Genomic DNA, 15,917 nt, shown 5'->3' on the forward strand with positions numbered 1-15,917 from the left:
AGTCCTGCTGTGTGACCACTGCTGTATTTTCGTAATGATGACATAATGGAAAGCCGTACCCAATGAAGCGGCCACGCCCGCATGATGTCACGTCTGTTGTCTCCAGGGCAACGACTATTTGGTGCAAAAACTACGAGACAGATTTCAAGGGTGCAAAGTGCATCAAGGACCTAACATATATTTCGGGACCGACCAGTGACTATTTTATGACCTACTATGTATATCACCTGTGTTTACCCAACTGTCACCATAGCAGACTGTGTTTTCACTAAATAGACCTCATGATGGAATAACTTGTCCTGTAATGATGGCACACTGAAGACACCATTTAACTAAATGAATGGCACATATTCAATTCCGAGAGCTTGTTGGAAACATTGCATTTATTTATAAAACACATACTGTATATTAGGACGTTGAATTGTCACTGTGCAAATATTTAGTCTGGACAAACATTATCCGGCACTGTATAAAGCACTTTATAACGTTTGACAACAAATGTTAAATTACATACAGTATGATTCCTTTACCCATTAAAAATGTGGTTAAGAAAATAAACATCATTTAAAATATCAACATCAAATTCAAGCACACCAAAATAATCTTTTTAAACATGAATCCTCCTTCACCAGTGAAGTTATGGCTTAGCAGCAGAAGAAACGTATGGTCTTAGCATTCAAGCAACAAGTGGATACAAGCCCAATACAGTGTAGTGGCTCTACCTAGTGGGATAGTTACAGTACACTCTCAGGAGCCACTATGTTAACTGTTACAAACACACACAATATCCACAAATAAAACTATACTCCCACTCTCAAGAACCGGACGGACAACCTCGAATCTCAGTGGAATAAATTGAATGCATGATATCAAACCTGAGGATTAAAACTAGTGTAGTTCCGATACCGATACTAGTATCGGCAGAGGCACCGATACTGCATTAAAACAGTGGTTTCGGTATCGGTGAGTACTAACAAGTAACATGCCGATACCATTAATTCTGACGCTAATATAGGACTTTGGATGCAGCATCTTGTGTCTTGCTCATGCACGACATTCACTGATGCTGAGCTAAGATATCCTATTGGCCCTTGAATGCTCTGAACCAATGGCAGGACAGCGTTTTCAAGTTGAGAAAAAAAAACCTTAGGTATCGGTATGGTAGCTGGGTATCAGAATCGGTATCAGGGGCCAAAAAACGGTATCGGAACAACACTAATTAAAACAACCACACAGATGCAAATCCCGCACTTGAAGCCATGCCAGCCATTTATCATAATTAGCAGAGCATAATTGTGCATACATACATACATCGCTTTACAGTTTACCGCCATCCTACCCGGTTTATTATTCGTGCCCATGTACCACAACATGTCGGGCAGTACTGAAGTCTATCTCTTCAGATAGTGCTTTGTAATTGAAGTAGTGGTAGAAGTGTTAGTAGAAGAAGAAGAAAAAAGGAAGAGAACCTGTGGTGGTGGTGGTGGGGGGTCCCTTTATATCACCTATCGCAAGTGGGTCTGGAACGTACCGTGGTCTTGACATCACACTTGTACACAGGCAGTCAATAAAGACGAGCCACTTCAAGCCACTTGCCATGACTGTCGGCCTACATTCTTATCTTTCTTTTTCACGTTCTGTTGCACGTCTCTCCCCGCTTTTTTTTCCCATTCTGATCAAGTCCTGGATCACAGATTCAAGAGAAACTAGCAATTCAATTGCGACTGTTTTCACAACTCCGTCTCCTTTTCTTCATCGTCACTTTTTTCCAAGTAATATTCATCATCTGTCGTCGTATCCGAGCTGCTGTCTGTGGACTCTTCAAAGGCGCTTAGGTTGGAGACATAACCCCGGGTGGGCAAATGCAACCTGGGGGACTGGCTGTCCACTGGTTCTCCAGTTGGGCTGGGAACATTCGGCGAGAGAGGTTTGGACATGCGTCTGGCCTGTGGTGACAAAGGAGGTGTTGGAGGAGGAGTCGGGGGGCTCACTGTCTCCCAGTCAAAATGACAAGTGTTTCTTTTGGGGTTCCAAAGGTGGGGTGACATTGACGCCGTGGCGTCTGCAGGTGGACAAACGGAGACCCCCGAGCTCCACTGGGCCAGACGACGAGTCAGCGATCGAGGAAGAGATCTTGATCTCATTTTCCCGCCGTCACTGGGGAAGTCGGACTGCATCTGACTGATTGGTCTATGATTGCAATTCCTCTCTAACCACTGATTGAAATCTTCATCAGCGCGTCCGTAGGTCGGGTCTGATTCCGAGAGGTCATCCACACTCATGAATCTGGGGCCAGTGGAGATCCGTCCGGGCCTTGACGGCCGACTGGAGAGTACTGAGCTTACAGAAACGGACCTCCCTGGCTCAATGCCATACTTTAAATCAGCATAGCACGATGCCTCGTCCTGTATCGGACCTGTGCTTGGCGGACCCGTGGAGGCCCGGCTTCTCCGTGGACCCACCAAGCTGATTCCTTCCACCGGCTCACAGGGTGATGAGGTCTCCCTTCTGCGCTGAATCTTTGGGCTGTAGAAGACATTGTCGTCTGCCACGTCGGGTGAGGAAAATGGTGAGTGTGGGGAAAAAGAGGAGAAGGGGGAGAATGGACTTTTGGAACTGGATGTCGATTTCCCGAACTTAGTACATTGACCACCTGCGAGCTTAGGGCTTCTACTGGGACTAGGATCTACAGACAGAAGACAGTTTGTTGATCTATTCTTAACATCAGTCGGGTCAGACAATTTTTGGGGACCAAAATGGATTTTGTTTTGCTCTTTGGGACTGGACTTGTCTGGCCAAATAAAAAACTCATTTTCTGTCATGGAGTTTTGTACAGACAAGGTTGGTATGAGGGAGTATCTGTTTTGTGCCCACTCTTCACCGTGCTTTGCCCTTTTATCGTCCTTGGGCTCAGCAATTCTGTTGCCCTCAACTGTGGCGTCACTGGCATCGCTCACTCCACTGACAGACGGTGTTTCAGAGGCTGGCCTTGATTTCCGTGGCTGGAGCTCATCATCGGGGCGTTTCGTGCTGAATGTTTGCCTCAGTTTGTTGATAACCTGGTCCATTTTATTGGAAGTCTTATTGGCCTTCTCGTTTTCTGAGTTTGGCACGCTGACACTTTTCTTCCCAACAAAACGGCGTCTCTTTGGGCTTTGCTCATTGTTGCTATCCGCTGAGAAAAGTTTGAATTTCGCCATCACGCTCTCCTTCATTCTTTTGTTGCCAACGTCGTCGCCGACAGAGCGACTCTCGGTTGAGCTGCTGTCACTTGAGCTCTGATTTGAATGACTCAGAGTTCTGTGTGACTGCTCACTCGGCTTTGCCTCTACAGATGGGAGCGTCTTCGTAAAAAGTTGGGATTCAGGGTTTGCGTTCTTTGGAGTGGAAGCAGTTACGTCCATTTTTAAACTTTGCAGACTTTGCGGGATGACATCAACTCTGCTCTCGATGAGTAATAAGCGACCGGTTTGTTGATTACGGCATGTGCTCTTGTAATTGTTGTTGTTGATTTCATTTGTCTGTGAAACACCATACAATAAATTTTCATGCGATAACGTTTTGTTCTGCAGAGGAGAGGACGGTTTTGGTGGATTTCTAAGCGATAGTGAGGTTGCATCTGCAACTGAATGAGAATGTAAGGGATGATTTGAGGTATACTTTGAATTGGAGTTCAAATTTGGGAAGAGTGATGTCCGAGGAGTCGCCTTCTTAGTTTCACCGCGGCTGGAGATGAGAGTGGTATACGGTGGGGGGCTGTAACGGATCTTGTATCCATTTGAAAAGTCGGGAGGGGGCGAGCGGGCAGATGTTTGATAGAGGAATTCATCAGCCTGCAATGACCGTGACCTCTGAAGTCTGCATGGAGTCGGTTCTCTTCTCTCTTGATCACAGCTCATTGCATTACTGGAGCTTTGTTTACGTTCTCCTCCCTCTCTCGAAGTTGGATCCACAGAGTCAGACGACAAAGATCGATACTTCTCTCCTTTCCCCACCTGCAAGTTCGTCTTGCGTGGCGTCGTGCAAAGAGGCGTGTTTTTTGTGTTTTGGCTGCTTGATCTTAGAAAAGAGAAGATGGACGGGGCCCGGATGAGTCGTTGAGACCTCGAGCGAGATAGTGGACTCGTCGGGACGGATGGTTCTGGGCTTTTAGTGGGTTCAAAATTCTCAGAGTCCTCCCACATGACATGTTTCACTCTCTTACCATGGACTGAGGCGGATTTCTTATTGTCTTTTTCGGATTGGTGGGTTAATATTCCTCCCGCTTTTCGGGTTGGACTGATTGTGGTGGCAGAGGGTGTTTGGAGAGGTGACGTTATGGTAAGAGTATTGGCAGAAGTCACTTTGGTGGGAGTTGCCGGGCTAGCGTTTACCGTTGGTACGTGGCGGGATACATCTTTTGGTTGAAAAGGTTTTGAGGTGGCATCATACCTTTCGATAAAGTCAAGAAGTGCGTTGGTGGTGGCTATGTCGGGGACTTTCGGTTGGGATGTAGAGCCGATCACTGATGAAGTGTTAACATTGCTCCGAAAAGAATCTGGTTTGGACTGAAATGAAGGACTGGCAGTTGGATTTGGTGAGAAACCAGAGACATTTTTAGAAGGAGCAGCCTGATTCTTGAGAGTGTTGGTGCTATGAAGAGGTGGACATTGTTTATTTGTCGTGGTTTGGTGAGTGTTATTTGTCATGAGTGAACTCTGATCATTTCTGTATTTGTTGTCAGGGGACGCAGGGCTCTCTGGATTTGCTTTAATTGACACATTGCTTACATCACGCTTCATGGAATTATTCGGTTGACTCAGAGGGCGTGCGTCAGGCAAACTTGGAGACTTTTGCGCTTCTAGTTTTTTTAAACTGGACTCATAAAGTTGTTTGGCAAACCCGACTCTGCCAAGTAAATAGTCCGAATGATTCTCTATGACTCTACCAGTTCCTCTCTTCATCACGGGATTGATGCTTCCATTGCAAACCGGCTCTGTTGTGCCTCTATTGCTGCTACTATTGGAGATTTGACAGTTAAGGCTTTTGTTATTAGTTAGACTTAGAGCTGCCGTGTCACAATTATTGTTAAATAGAGGAATTAAGGGTGTGTTTGGCTTGTTTATGATGTTGGGTGTGTCGGTGAGAACTGGAGTTGGACTGCCCCCCTTCTGGCTATTTTGTTGCCACCGGCCAGAGGACGACCCAGGTGTGTTTCTGGAAGGCGCACCACGTTCCGAGGGCACACCAGCGTCATATTGAATATGTTTATGCGAAGGTCCAGAGCTGTCAGAAAACAGGCTTAAGCCTCTGCCTGAACCTATCCGATTGTTTTCATTGTCCGTTGGTGGTTGACTGAGAAATGTTTGTGTGGAGCTTGAAAGTCTCGGCTGTGCCCTGTTCATTGTTTGTAATTGTTTGGGTGTGTCAGTTGTTATTTTGTTTATGGGTGAAGAGAAAAACAAGCTTGTTTTCGATGTGCCTCTTTTACTGTCATTCGTCAGTGATGGAGAACTGACTGGTTGCGGCTCAGGTGCCATTGGAGAAACGGTCAAAGAAGAGCGCAGCGGCTTAAATCTTTCCCTTTCGAGTGTTTTTCGAAAGGGTTGTGTCACCTGTGTTGAGAAGAGTTTTGCATCTTGGCCGCTCTTCAAAGGCATTGGCTTGACGACCTCAGATGGAGCAGGGTTATTAGAGTTCATGGATTGGCTGTTTATCCTTCTTAGCGACAGAAGAAGACTGCTCGTAGTTGGTTTCGAGCTCAAAGATGAGCGTCTCACTGGATGACCATCTTGTGGAGTCATTTTTTGCACATATTGATCCCAGGTAGTACTTGCTTGCGCTTTCTTGATTTCTGTCGCTTTAGAGCTTCCATCCAACGAGAGCGTTCTATTACCTTTGCGCTCCAGTTCATAGTCCAAATTTTGAGGAACACATTTAGTGGACCAGCCTGTTGTGTTCTGCCTCGTACTCAGAAACGGAGTTCTTGACTGGGCTTGCGACATGTTAAACCTCTGAGAGTAATCCTGTGGACGACTTGCCGCCTCAGAATTGGCCACGCCTGCAAAATGTGGCAAAGTTTCCAGACTGCCTGTTGTATCGAACCTTTTGGACCGTCGAAGTCGGCCACTGTATGAGGGGGCAAGAACCGTCACCATAGCAGAAGATAACATGACTTCACTGGGGTCAGGTAGCTCCTCAACATCAGTTTGCTTCTCAAGTTTAGCACAGTCCTTTATATGCTCGAATCCAGTGGATCCACAGACAGTTGCTCTTGGTTGCAATCCACACGGAAGCCCACTTTTGGACTTACAACCATTGAAACCGACTGCGAGGATGTCTTTGTCCTTCTCAGCCAGATATGGTATCTTCTGTGGTAATGGAGACTTGCTTGTTGCTCTGGAAGTCTCTGGTAGTGAAGTTGGTCTATTCACCTGCCAAAACAAGAATGACTAAAATTATAAAAAATAAAAATAAAAATAAAAAAGGTTTCAATGAAGGAAATAGTTGATGCATTTGGGTATGATTAGGTTTTTGGGCAACATCAGGTTCCCATATAAAGGTCAACATAAAGGTCAGATGAAATTCAACTTTGAACAGTCTATAAGACTTTTTTTCAGCAAACAGATGACAATACCAGCTGCAAATAGGGACACAATTAGAGAATGTTGTTTTTGGTTGGTTATGAGTCACGACCTCTGCTTTGAATTCATCAAGGGACTTTGGAGCAGTGGGCTGCTTGAGTGTGGTTATGAAGCAGTTCCTCAAAAGCAACTTCTAATGAAGCAGGCAACATTTCAGTCACAGGCCAAATTCCTGACCACTAAATATCACATTTTTTGTTGATAGTTGAATCCTTTTATGGCCAAGAAATAGAAAGTACAGCGGAACTTCAGTTTTCGGGATGAAACTCTTTCAATAAGTCTGACTAAAATCAAACTTTATAGTCATGTCCAAACTTCACAAATAAATGTGCGCAAGTGATGCTTTGTGTGTCTGCTTTAGTGATGGGAATGATTAGCTTCAGGTGGATGAGTTTGGCACCGTCCATTTTCAACGGTGAGGAGATGTACGAAAACTAGGGATACGATCATGAGTAGTCAAGGACGGCGATAACCGATAATTGGAGCCGATATTCATTTTCACAAAAAGGGAAAATATTGGCATCAAAAAACAAAACAAACTATAGCTCTTAATTTTGTAGAATTTTCACGCACATGTTTATTGAGCAACTTTTAGGATTCGTAAAATACTGGAGTTAAAAAAAAAATCTTTGTCAATAGACATCTCTGTTTTTAAATTCTCACAAAAAGTTCAGAGACTCCCCAGGATCAGCAGCATCTCTTATAGCATTAACTGAAAATTCTAAGAAATAGTTCCCTGAAGTTGACACATTTTTAACCCTGGAGAACCCTTTTCTTCTTTGGAAAATTATGAATTATACATTAAATGACTGCTATAAGTTCACTGAACACCAAAATATATGTTTTTTCAATTTTAACCCTTTATTCCCTAATTTAGGATTAGGGTGAAATTTGACCCTTTTGGGATTTAGGGGTATCATTTCGAAAAATCTGAATAACAAAAACTGTCAGTATTATTTAGAATTTAAGAAAAATAATCAATCAAACACACAGCTACATTGAACAATATAATTTTTTTGTTTTATTTGTTGCATTTTAGAACTGGATTTTGAATGAATGAAAAAAAAAAGGTCTTTGTTATTTGAGTAGCAGAATTTATAGGGGCCAAATTTGACCCCATGGGTTCTCCAGGGTTAAATTAATATATTATCGGCCGTATGATTCTTCTAAAAGGCCGATGACAATATTCGTCAAAATGCTCAATATCGGCACCGATAATCGGTCCAGTCTATCCCTAAAAGAAATAGTCGAAAGCTGAACCTCGTGAAAATTAGCGCATACATACAATTACTGAATATCCACTGTATTTCTTTCAGCTATAATAGTGCAATATATAATAGTAAAATAAGTCTGTAGTGTTTGTTCCCATGGTGTACAAAACTAAACTATTCAGGCCTAGACAAACAGGTTATTTGGACACACACACACACACACACACACACACACACACACACACACACACACACACACACACACACACACACACACACACGCACACACACACACACACACACACACACACCTTTCTTATTCTATCGCTGATGATTTACAGGACACAATGTCAGTAAAAGTGTTATGATCAGATCATAAATATATTATCAGGTCTTTAAAATTATTAGAAAGATTTAAGATGCGACTACATTGGGCAGTTCTTATAATTAATTACAAATCTCATTTCATTATTACGATAACTGATCCTTACCTGAGAGTTGCTGCCCACAGTTTTATACCTCAGTGGCTCATTTGAACTGGAGGAGAAAGCAAAAGTTTGAATAAAATACATTTGTTTCAAGTTCGCGTAGTAAAAATGATTAATTAAATGAACAATTAAACCTGATTAAATGTGCAATTTTGTCTTATCACAGGGCTGCTACAAAAAAATGCTAACGTTTTACACGGATTGGATGTCAAACATTTAGCGTGGCAATGCCGAGCAACACGATGGCCGGCATTCCTTTCCACCGTCCTCTTGCCTTTACTAAACAGTTTTCACACACTTAAGTCACACCTGTATCCATTTAAGAAAGCACTAAGAAGGAATGTGCGTCTGGTTGCAAAGATCACACGGTACTACACGGGCTCTCTCTCGGGAAACTTTTTTTTTTGGACAGTATATTCGGTAAGGTTGTGTTTTCAGTGTCATGCAAGAACTGCACGTGGTTAAAAAATCAGTTAAAGGGTGTGCCACTTCGTCATGTGCTGCAAATAGAAATAGCAGTTCAAAATCTGACCACAAATGATGACAGTAACAGCGGGACTTTCTCATTAAGGGCGGTGCACGCATTTATAATAGTTTAGGGATTGATGATTCATTTATTTTCCCAAGGTGGCAAAAACACTCGAAAATTTCAGTTTGACATTTGAAATTTGGTAAATAACTATTCTCGTGTCCCCCCCAAAAAATCAACAAATTTCAGCATGAAAGTGGAAATGTATTTTTATTTTATAAATATTTAATGATTTTGTAAAAAATTATTTCCATGGTTATTACTTCATTCCAAATTACTTCACTTCTCCATTCTCCATGATTTCAAATGGAATAGAAATACTTAATAACCAATTACGGCTCAGCTTCAGAAAACGGTGAGCCGTTATCGGTCGTTACTTGAACCCTGAGCAACTGTGATGTCATCATCAGTCGACAGCAAGAGGCAAAATGGCCGCCCTCTTGAGTTGGATCAATATGGGTGAATTTTGCTACTTAGTTCATATTCCACAAGTGCAATATTATACAGAATATCATGTTTCGACTCGAACAAATAGTATTATTGTAAAAAAAACTAAACACAATTTTTTGTCAGCATTTCTTTGACTTTTCTATGATATTCCAATGTATTTAGCTGCACCTGTAGATTCCCTGAACTGTCCCAATATGACACTACTCATCAAAATATTGCTTTTATATTGTATATTGAGTGCTTTTTGTTAAAGTCAAGAAAAGCTCTTCAACATGAGCATTTCTCTCACAACGAATGTGCCCGCCTGAGGATATCCCTTACGTCTGCGTGCAGCATCCTTGACATTCTTCAAATACTGTCCTGTGCATCCGAGATGCTAACTGCCGTACTGAAATGACTGTACTGCGCTTACCTGTACGCACAGGATTCTTGCTTCCTCTTAAGGCTGATCTCAGATTTATCCAAGTCCAGGTTGTTGGGGAGTGTTAAAACGATACAGGTGATGTATCTGGTCCCGCGATCAACAGTTGGTGCTGTAAGATATTCAGGGCAATTGCTTAGATTCTGAAAACCAAATTGTAAACAAATGACGGCCCAAAAATAAAGGGAACACATAATCGCCACCATGACACTCCACAGACTTTCCAGGAAGTGAGTGGGTCACCTAGCAGGAGACCATCCGTCGTCTCATCAAGACGTCATCCATACAGGTTTGTAAAGTATGGGAAATGCAATTTGGGTGTTACTTTTATTTTTGGGAGCCGTCCGTGCACATCCGTGTGGCGTGAAGACAGCATTCAATCTTAATTTGAAATGCCAGACGCGTGTTTTTTACCATTGGCCGTTCTTTCATGTGTGACGGCACGGCGGCTAGGATGCTCCAGATGTGGCGTTTCGTACCCGTCCCATTGTCTGCAAAGGCAAAAAAAAAAAAAAAATTCATTTGGTTATTATAGTTTGGGGATTTTTATTTTTGTTAGTTTTTTATATATATTTAATTCGTTTTCAGGGTGGTTCTGTTTAGTAGTTTTAGTTATTTACAAAATGCTTACTTTTAGTCAGTTTCAGTATTAGTTTTCATTAAAAAAAAAAGTGTATTACTTGTGTGTAATATTTAATATAAAAAAAACACACACATTTCTTACTTAATGTTGCATTTCGGCTGAGTTAAATGGAAAAGTAGGCGAACTGAGCCATTAGAGCCAAAAGTCAAGCACGCAAAATTGTCGCATAGGAGTGACATCATCAAAAGCTTTCCTATTGGCTGCTGCTAGATGACGTCATTTCCGTGTGACACTTTCACACGTTCTTATTCTGGTTAATATCGAAATAAATGTACTTAAAATCACATTTAAAGTAAACCTAAAAGGTTCTTGTATTAAATAAATTAGCAAAGACTAAAATGAAGGACAGTTTTGCTAGAATTAAAGTTTTGTAAACGTAAAATGTAGTTTCAGTTAGTTTTCGTTTTTAAAAAAACAAAACATTTTCGTTTTTATTTTTTTTCATTAAACGAAAATGTTTTTAGAATTTTAAATTTTGTTAATTTGTTAGTTTTTGTTGACTTAAATAACCTTACACACCAGTTATTTCAGATACATCAATCTAATTAGCGCTACTGCAAAACTTTATTAAAAAGTCACCCAGTTTTGAGGGGCAAGAGAGGTCCGAGAGAAATCAATTTAAATCACATCTGCGTGTGTTATATTCTTTTAAGCGTTCACTACAGTTTCACAAAAATCTACCAAACAGGTGTGGCGTACGCATACAGTAAAGTCACAAATCAGATGACAACAACAATGCTAACAAATTAATAGGTTTTAGGTGAACTAATGAATACGCACACACACACACACGCACATACACACCCACATAAAAAATAAAAATAAAATAAAAAAATAAAAAAGCAGAGCAATGATGATGACATGTCAAATCGGTAAAATTACCGAATGAACAATACTGAGCTCTCCAGGAAAGGAAAAAAAAAACAAAAAAAAACAATGCTAACAAATCTGTGTCTTAATCACATCAACTTTTTATGCTTCATAAAACAACACGTAAACATGGACGTCACTTCTTAAGAACTTTTGTCGGCCGTATCGTAAGGAGTCAGGATACCAAACTTGGCGATGCAACATCTTTTTTTTTTCTGGAGAGCTCAGTATTGTTCATTTGGTAATTTTACCGATTTGACATGTCATCATCATTGCGCTCTCTTTTTTTTATTATTATTATTATTTTTAATTAAAAAACATCTTAACGGCAAAGCTACAGTAGATCCACAGCAGTCCATTAATTGGACTTCTCATACAAAGGTGGTCTTCTTTTAACAATAAGCAGTCCGATGTCAAGAAGAGCAAACACAAAGTCCTGGATTTCTTCCATCTTTGGCTTTTGTTTAGTGTGCCGAGTTCCTGTTCATTGTTGAACTCGTCGGCAGGTTTCAACCCGAAATGACCTCACGATATTTAAACTGCTTTTCCTTGTTTGCAGAGGAAATAACTCCCTGACAGTGTCAATCAAAGCGATATGATTTTATAACATTTGAGATCTTAAATCTGCATACAGCCTCTTATTAGGTGTTTGGAACGAAGCGATATCCTCCGTCCAATAAATGACACTTTTAAAATCTCAGTGGTCGATCAGCTTTCTGATGTAAATCGCTTTGACTGATAAGCAGGCAGTTACATAATCCACACTTTCTTTTACACGCAGATGACACGGCCCAAACACCCACTTACACCGCTGCCAAAGCGTGCATATGCTGAATCACGCACTAACTACTCCAAGTGAGCATGACAACACAACAAAAGGTGACACATTCATATGAATATGACAAACCCGCATGTTACTGTAACATAAAGAATGATTTTAACAATGATTTTAGGGGCAATAGAAGACAAACGTTTGTTGAATTATGAGGACATCAAATGATTTGCCCGTCATAAATTCCTCACACAAAAGCTTATCGCCCGGGGTGACATGGATTATACAGCCGCTCTTTACCCTCTACGTTATTGTATAATGTGTGGCTCATAAAAGATTTGCATGACCTGACAGGAGAGAAAGCTACAAAAGAAGGGAGGAACGTCTTCAATACAGCTTTAGTGCCAAGCGCAACACACCTTTCATGCAGATGTCTTTGGCCTTGCGGGCCATGGGAAGAAATCAAAACACATCACACACAATGTACCCGAACTCACAACACTTTTTTTTTTTTTGGTGCCATCACATTTAACCAGCAAGTTGTAGGAACTAAAGCAATGGAGACATTCATTATTAATGTCCTTAACTTACAAAGTATTTGTGTATTATACATTTTTATTTCATTTTGTTTGTGTTGATTTTGTTTTGTTCATTATTTTTCTGGCTATGATCGAGTGCCGTGTGAAATCTTCTGCCGTTACAAACTTTGATTGACACTGTCAACGTGGTATGCGCAATATTGTGGTTGTAATTTACAGTCATCAAGAGTTATAATGTATCACAGTGAAAGTTCAATTAGTTATACAGTCAAACTATTAGACAACACTCCACATTGTTGCAGCTGGTCTGTGTAATCGATTTAGAATCAAATGTTCATGTCAGGTGTAACGTCACACTCCATCATATCGGGTCTGCTTTTAGATGAATCCAAACTAAACTTATGTTATTGCGATAGCATCTTAATTTGCATAAATTCAACTGACTATTAGGCTATAGAAAAGCAAAGTGCTTGCTCTTTGAAACACACCATAAATGGAACAACTGGATATTACACAATCAGTCTCCCCAATAAATTGGCTAATCCGTTGTTGACACCAAATATAAATGAACTGATCCCAGCATTCTGCACATTGTAACATTATCACGACTGTATGAATGATGTCACACCGTTTGTTTTTATGGTCTTCAGGTGGACGACAAATTGTTTTCTTTGACAAGCTCGTTAGTCTGAAACATTGCGTGTGAGGTATGTCGGCTCCGGTTTAAGGGCCTCACTACTTGTGGGTGTGTGGCCTTTTCAGGCAAATAACACTTACATAACCACAAGGATCCCGGCAGAACTAAGTGTGGGTGTGTGCTCAGCACGGACAAACACGTAATTGAGATGTTCCAACTGCAAATAATTTACACCCTAATTTCTCTTCCCAATGCATCCTAATGACCTTGCAGTGATTTGCAACATTAAAGCGAGGAGAGGGCAGAACCAGACTTGTTTTGTAGAAACCCACAACTTCGCTCTGACACACTTTAGGCAAACGGCAAATCTTTCAGACTGTAAATGGCTTTAAATGCAAAGAAATGCAAGTTGTGCAGCCAGTGGCTTTGTGTATCCATGGTGATCGTTCTGTTGCAGAACTGAATGTGCATCAAGTGTTAGCCATGTGTCAAAAAATTCATTTTAAAATTCAGTCACACATATCATACACTCTTTATACCGCACGTCGTTTAGTAAGCTTTTATATACAAACATAAAAACAATACAGATTTGAGGAAAGAGAGGTATAATGTATTTGAAGAAAAAAAATAAAAATCCACATTCATGCACATGCTTAAAAGTGGGTTAAAATGGGCTTAAAAACGGAATCTGTTTATGTTTGCTCTCATCTTTAGGGGATAACTTTATTAAAATATTTCGTGTCACGGACAAATAAAATGTCTATCGCTGTTACTAGGCGGTCAAGAACAAGCTCCGAACTACAATAACAACCAAATAAAAAGCACCAAATAGTTCAATCTCAAAGCCGAACGACTCGAAACACCTTCACGGACAATGAGAAAGGCTTTTGGACAAGCCACAGAACATGCAGGAGAATCATAGATAAGTCGAACATTAAATCACGCAGTTTGCAAACGAAGTTCAGCGTCAGTAACAGCTCAACGTTCCAGCCCATCCGCAAGAATACGAGGGAAGGGAAAATCAACAAAATCCACACCAAACGTGACAAGTGAAACATAAACCCCTCAAAACAAACATAAATACAAAATTAAATCGATTTAGTCTCACCTTGCAGTCGAAATCCGTGCTTCGTGTGCTTCCCCGTGCGGAGGCGTCGCCGTCTCTCGTCGAACTGTCAGCTCGGAGTGCACTGCGTCACTTGTTGACATTCTATTTGAACCGGTTCCGAGATTCGCGTTGACGGGACACGCGCATCTTAAACGCGACGTGAGGAATTTACACTCGCAGCGTGAACCACACAAGGAGTCGAGCACCAGTCGATGGCAAGCACGCGGAAAGGTCGAAGGTCGACCTGCTGGTCAAGTGAAACTATATAGAACTTTCACCTTCAGTAATAAAAGACACCACAGGTGGAAAAAAAAGTAGTTAAATTCTACTTTAAATAAATAAATAAATAAATATTTGCATAAACACGAATCGAGTAGAAATCTAAGAAGTCTTCAACTCCTAAAAAAATAAATAAATTATACAGTAACACAGTAAAGACAAATATTTGGTACAACAAAAAATGGTACTAGTACATGAAATACTTCCCCTCTTTTATTACTTTTACTGTTTTTAGAAAGAAAAAAAACACTTGACGCCTCAAATTTTATTTAATTTTAAAACCAAAAGCAAGCCAGCATTATTTTATTTATTTATTATTATTATTATTATTATTATTATTATTATTATTATTATTATTATTTATTTTTATTTTATTGCAACAACACATTCTTGACAGCATGGCGTGCCAATGACAATAAATAATATGAGTTAGGATTGGGGAATATCTTGCCTATCCAAATCTGATGTGCATTATTAAGTCCTACTGTTGTTGTTTTTCTACCTCATAAATCGCCCAAATCGCAACCAATCAATCAAGAGCTTAAAGTTAATGTTACCTGTTTCTATTTACTGTACAGTATGTCAGTTCCCTCGCTTCATCATCCAGATAGGTTGAAAGAAAAGGAACCAAAAAAGCTGATTTTGACGAAGAAAGGAAGCAAAAGTAAAGTACAGATATCTATTTTCAAATCACATGTAGGAAGTGAGTCATTAGAAAAACACTCAAGTAAAATACTGTACAGATCACCTGGAAAATAAACTGAAATAAATTGCGGTAATAGTGACACAATAACAAAGAGCAAATAATGCAGAAAGTCATCAAGCAATATAAAGTGTCCATAAAGACACTCTATTGCTATTGATTTGCTGTTTTACAGCAGCAAAGTGGGCCAAAGTAGCAGCAGACAAAATTAATTAAATAAATACATAAATAACATAAAATAGGCCTATATACTGTGTATATCTGGAGACAAAACAAACATGTCTTCTAGGGTTTAGAAAGCCAATTCAATAATTTAGCACAAATACATGATGAATACAAATGAAGATGCATTATGGCATAGGTGTCGGTCCTCGGGGGCCGGAGACCTGCAGGTTTTGGAGGTTTCCCTCTTCCAACACAAGCTGATTCCAATCAGCAGGATCATTATCAGACGTATGCAGAGCTTGCTGATGAGCTGATCATATATTAGCTGTGTTGGAGAATGGAAACATCCAAAACCTGCAGGACTGCGGCCTTCCATGACCGGAGTTTGACACCTATGCATTATGGTCTCACATTTGTATTCAAGCTTGCACTAGTTAGACAGTGATCCCTGTTGGAGAGTTAAGAAATTACATTTAAAC

The 15,917-nt window shown here is 40.5% G+C and overlaps 1 protein-coding gene across 1 annotated transcript; it reads right to left on the reverse strand.

Annotated features, from left to right (window-relative positions):
• Positions 1-363: 363 nt before the first annotated feature.
• LOC144040531 (uncharacterized) lies at positions 364-14,430 on the reverse strand. Its single transcript, XM_077554798.1, has 5 exons — positions 14,292-14,430; positions 10,137-10,213; positions 9,714-9,834; positions 8,326-8,371; positions 364-6,413 (listed from the first exon to the last, which is right to left on the reverse strand). Exons 1-5 carry the CDS (start codon positions 14,390-14,392, stop codon positions 1,731-1,733), a joined length of 5,028 nt encoding a protein of 1,675 aa, XP_077410924.1. The 5' UTR covers positions 14,393-14,430; the 3' UTR covers positions 364-1,730.
• Between the last annotated feature and the right edge of the window lie 1,487 nt (positions 14,431-15,917).

This window comes from Vanacampus margaritifer, chromosome 20 (assembly GCF_051991255.1).
Source record: "Vanacampus margaritifer isolate UIUO_Vmar chromosome 20, RoL_Vmar_1.0, whole genome shotgun sequence".
NCBI classification, from domain to species: domain Eukaryota; kingdom Metazoa; phylum Chordata; class Actinopteri; order Syngnathiformes; family Syngnathidae; genus Vanacampus; species Vanacampus margaritifer.

Excerpts from the sequence above, each read along its gene's own strand:
- LOC144040531 (XM_077554798.1), bottom strand. The coding sequence starts at position 14,392 with ATGTCAACAAGTGACGCAGTGCACTCCGAGCTGACAGTTCGACGAGAG. Across the intron at positions 8,372-9,713 it reads CAAGAATCCTGTGCGTACAG|TTCAAATGAGCCACTGAGGT; the intron begins GTAAGCGCAGTA and ends TTTCTCCTCCAG. Across the intron at positions 6,414-8,325 it reads CTGTGGGCAGCAACTCTCAG|GTGAATAGACCAACTTCACT; the intron begins GTAAGGATCAGT and ends TTGTTTTGGCAG.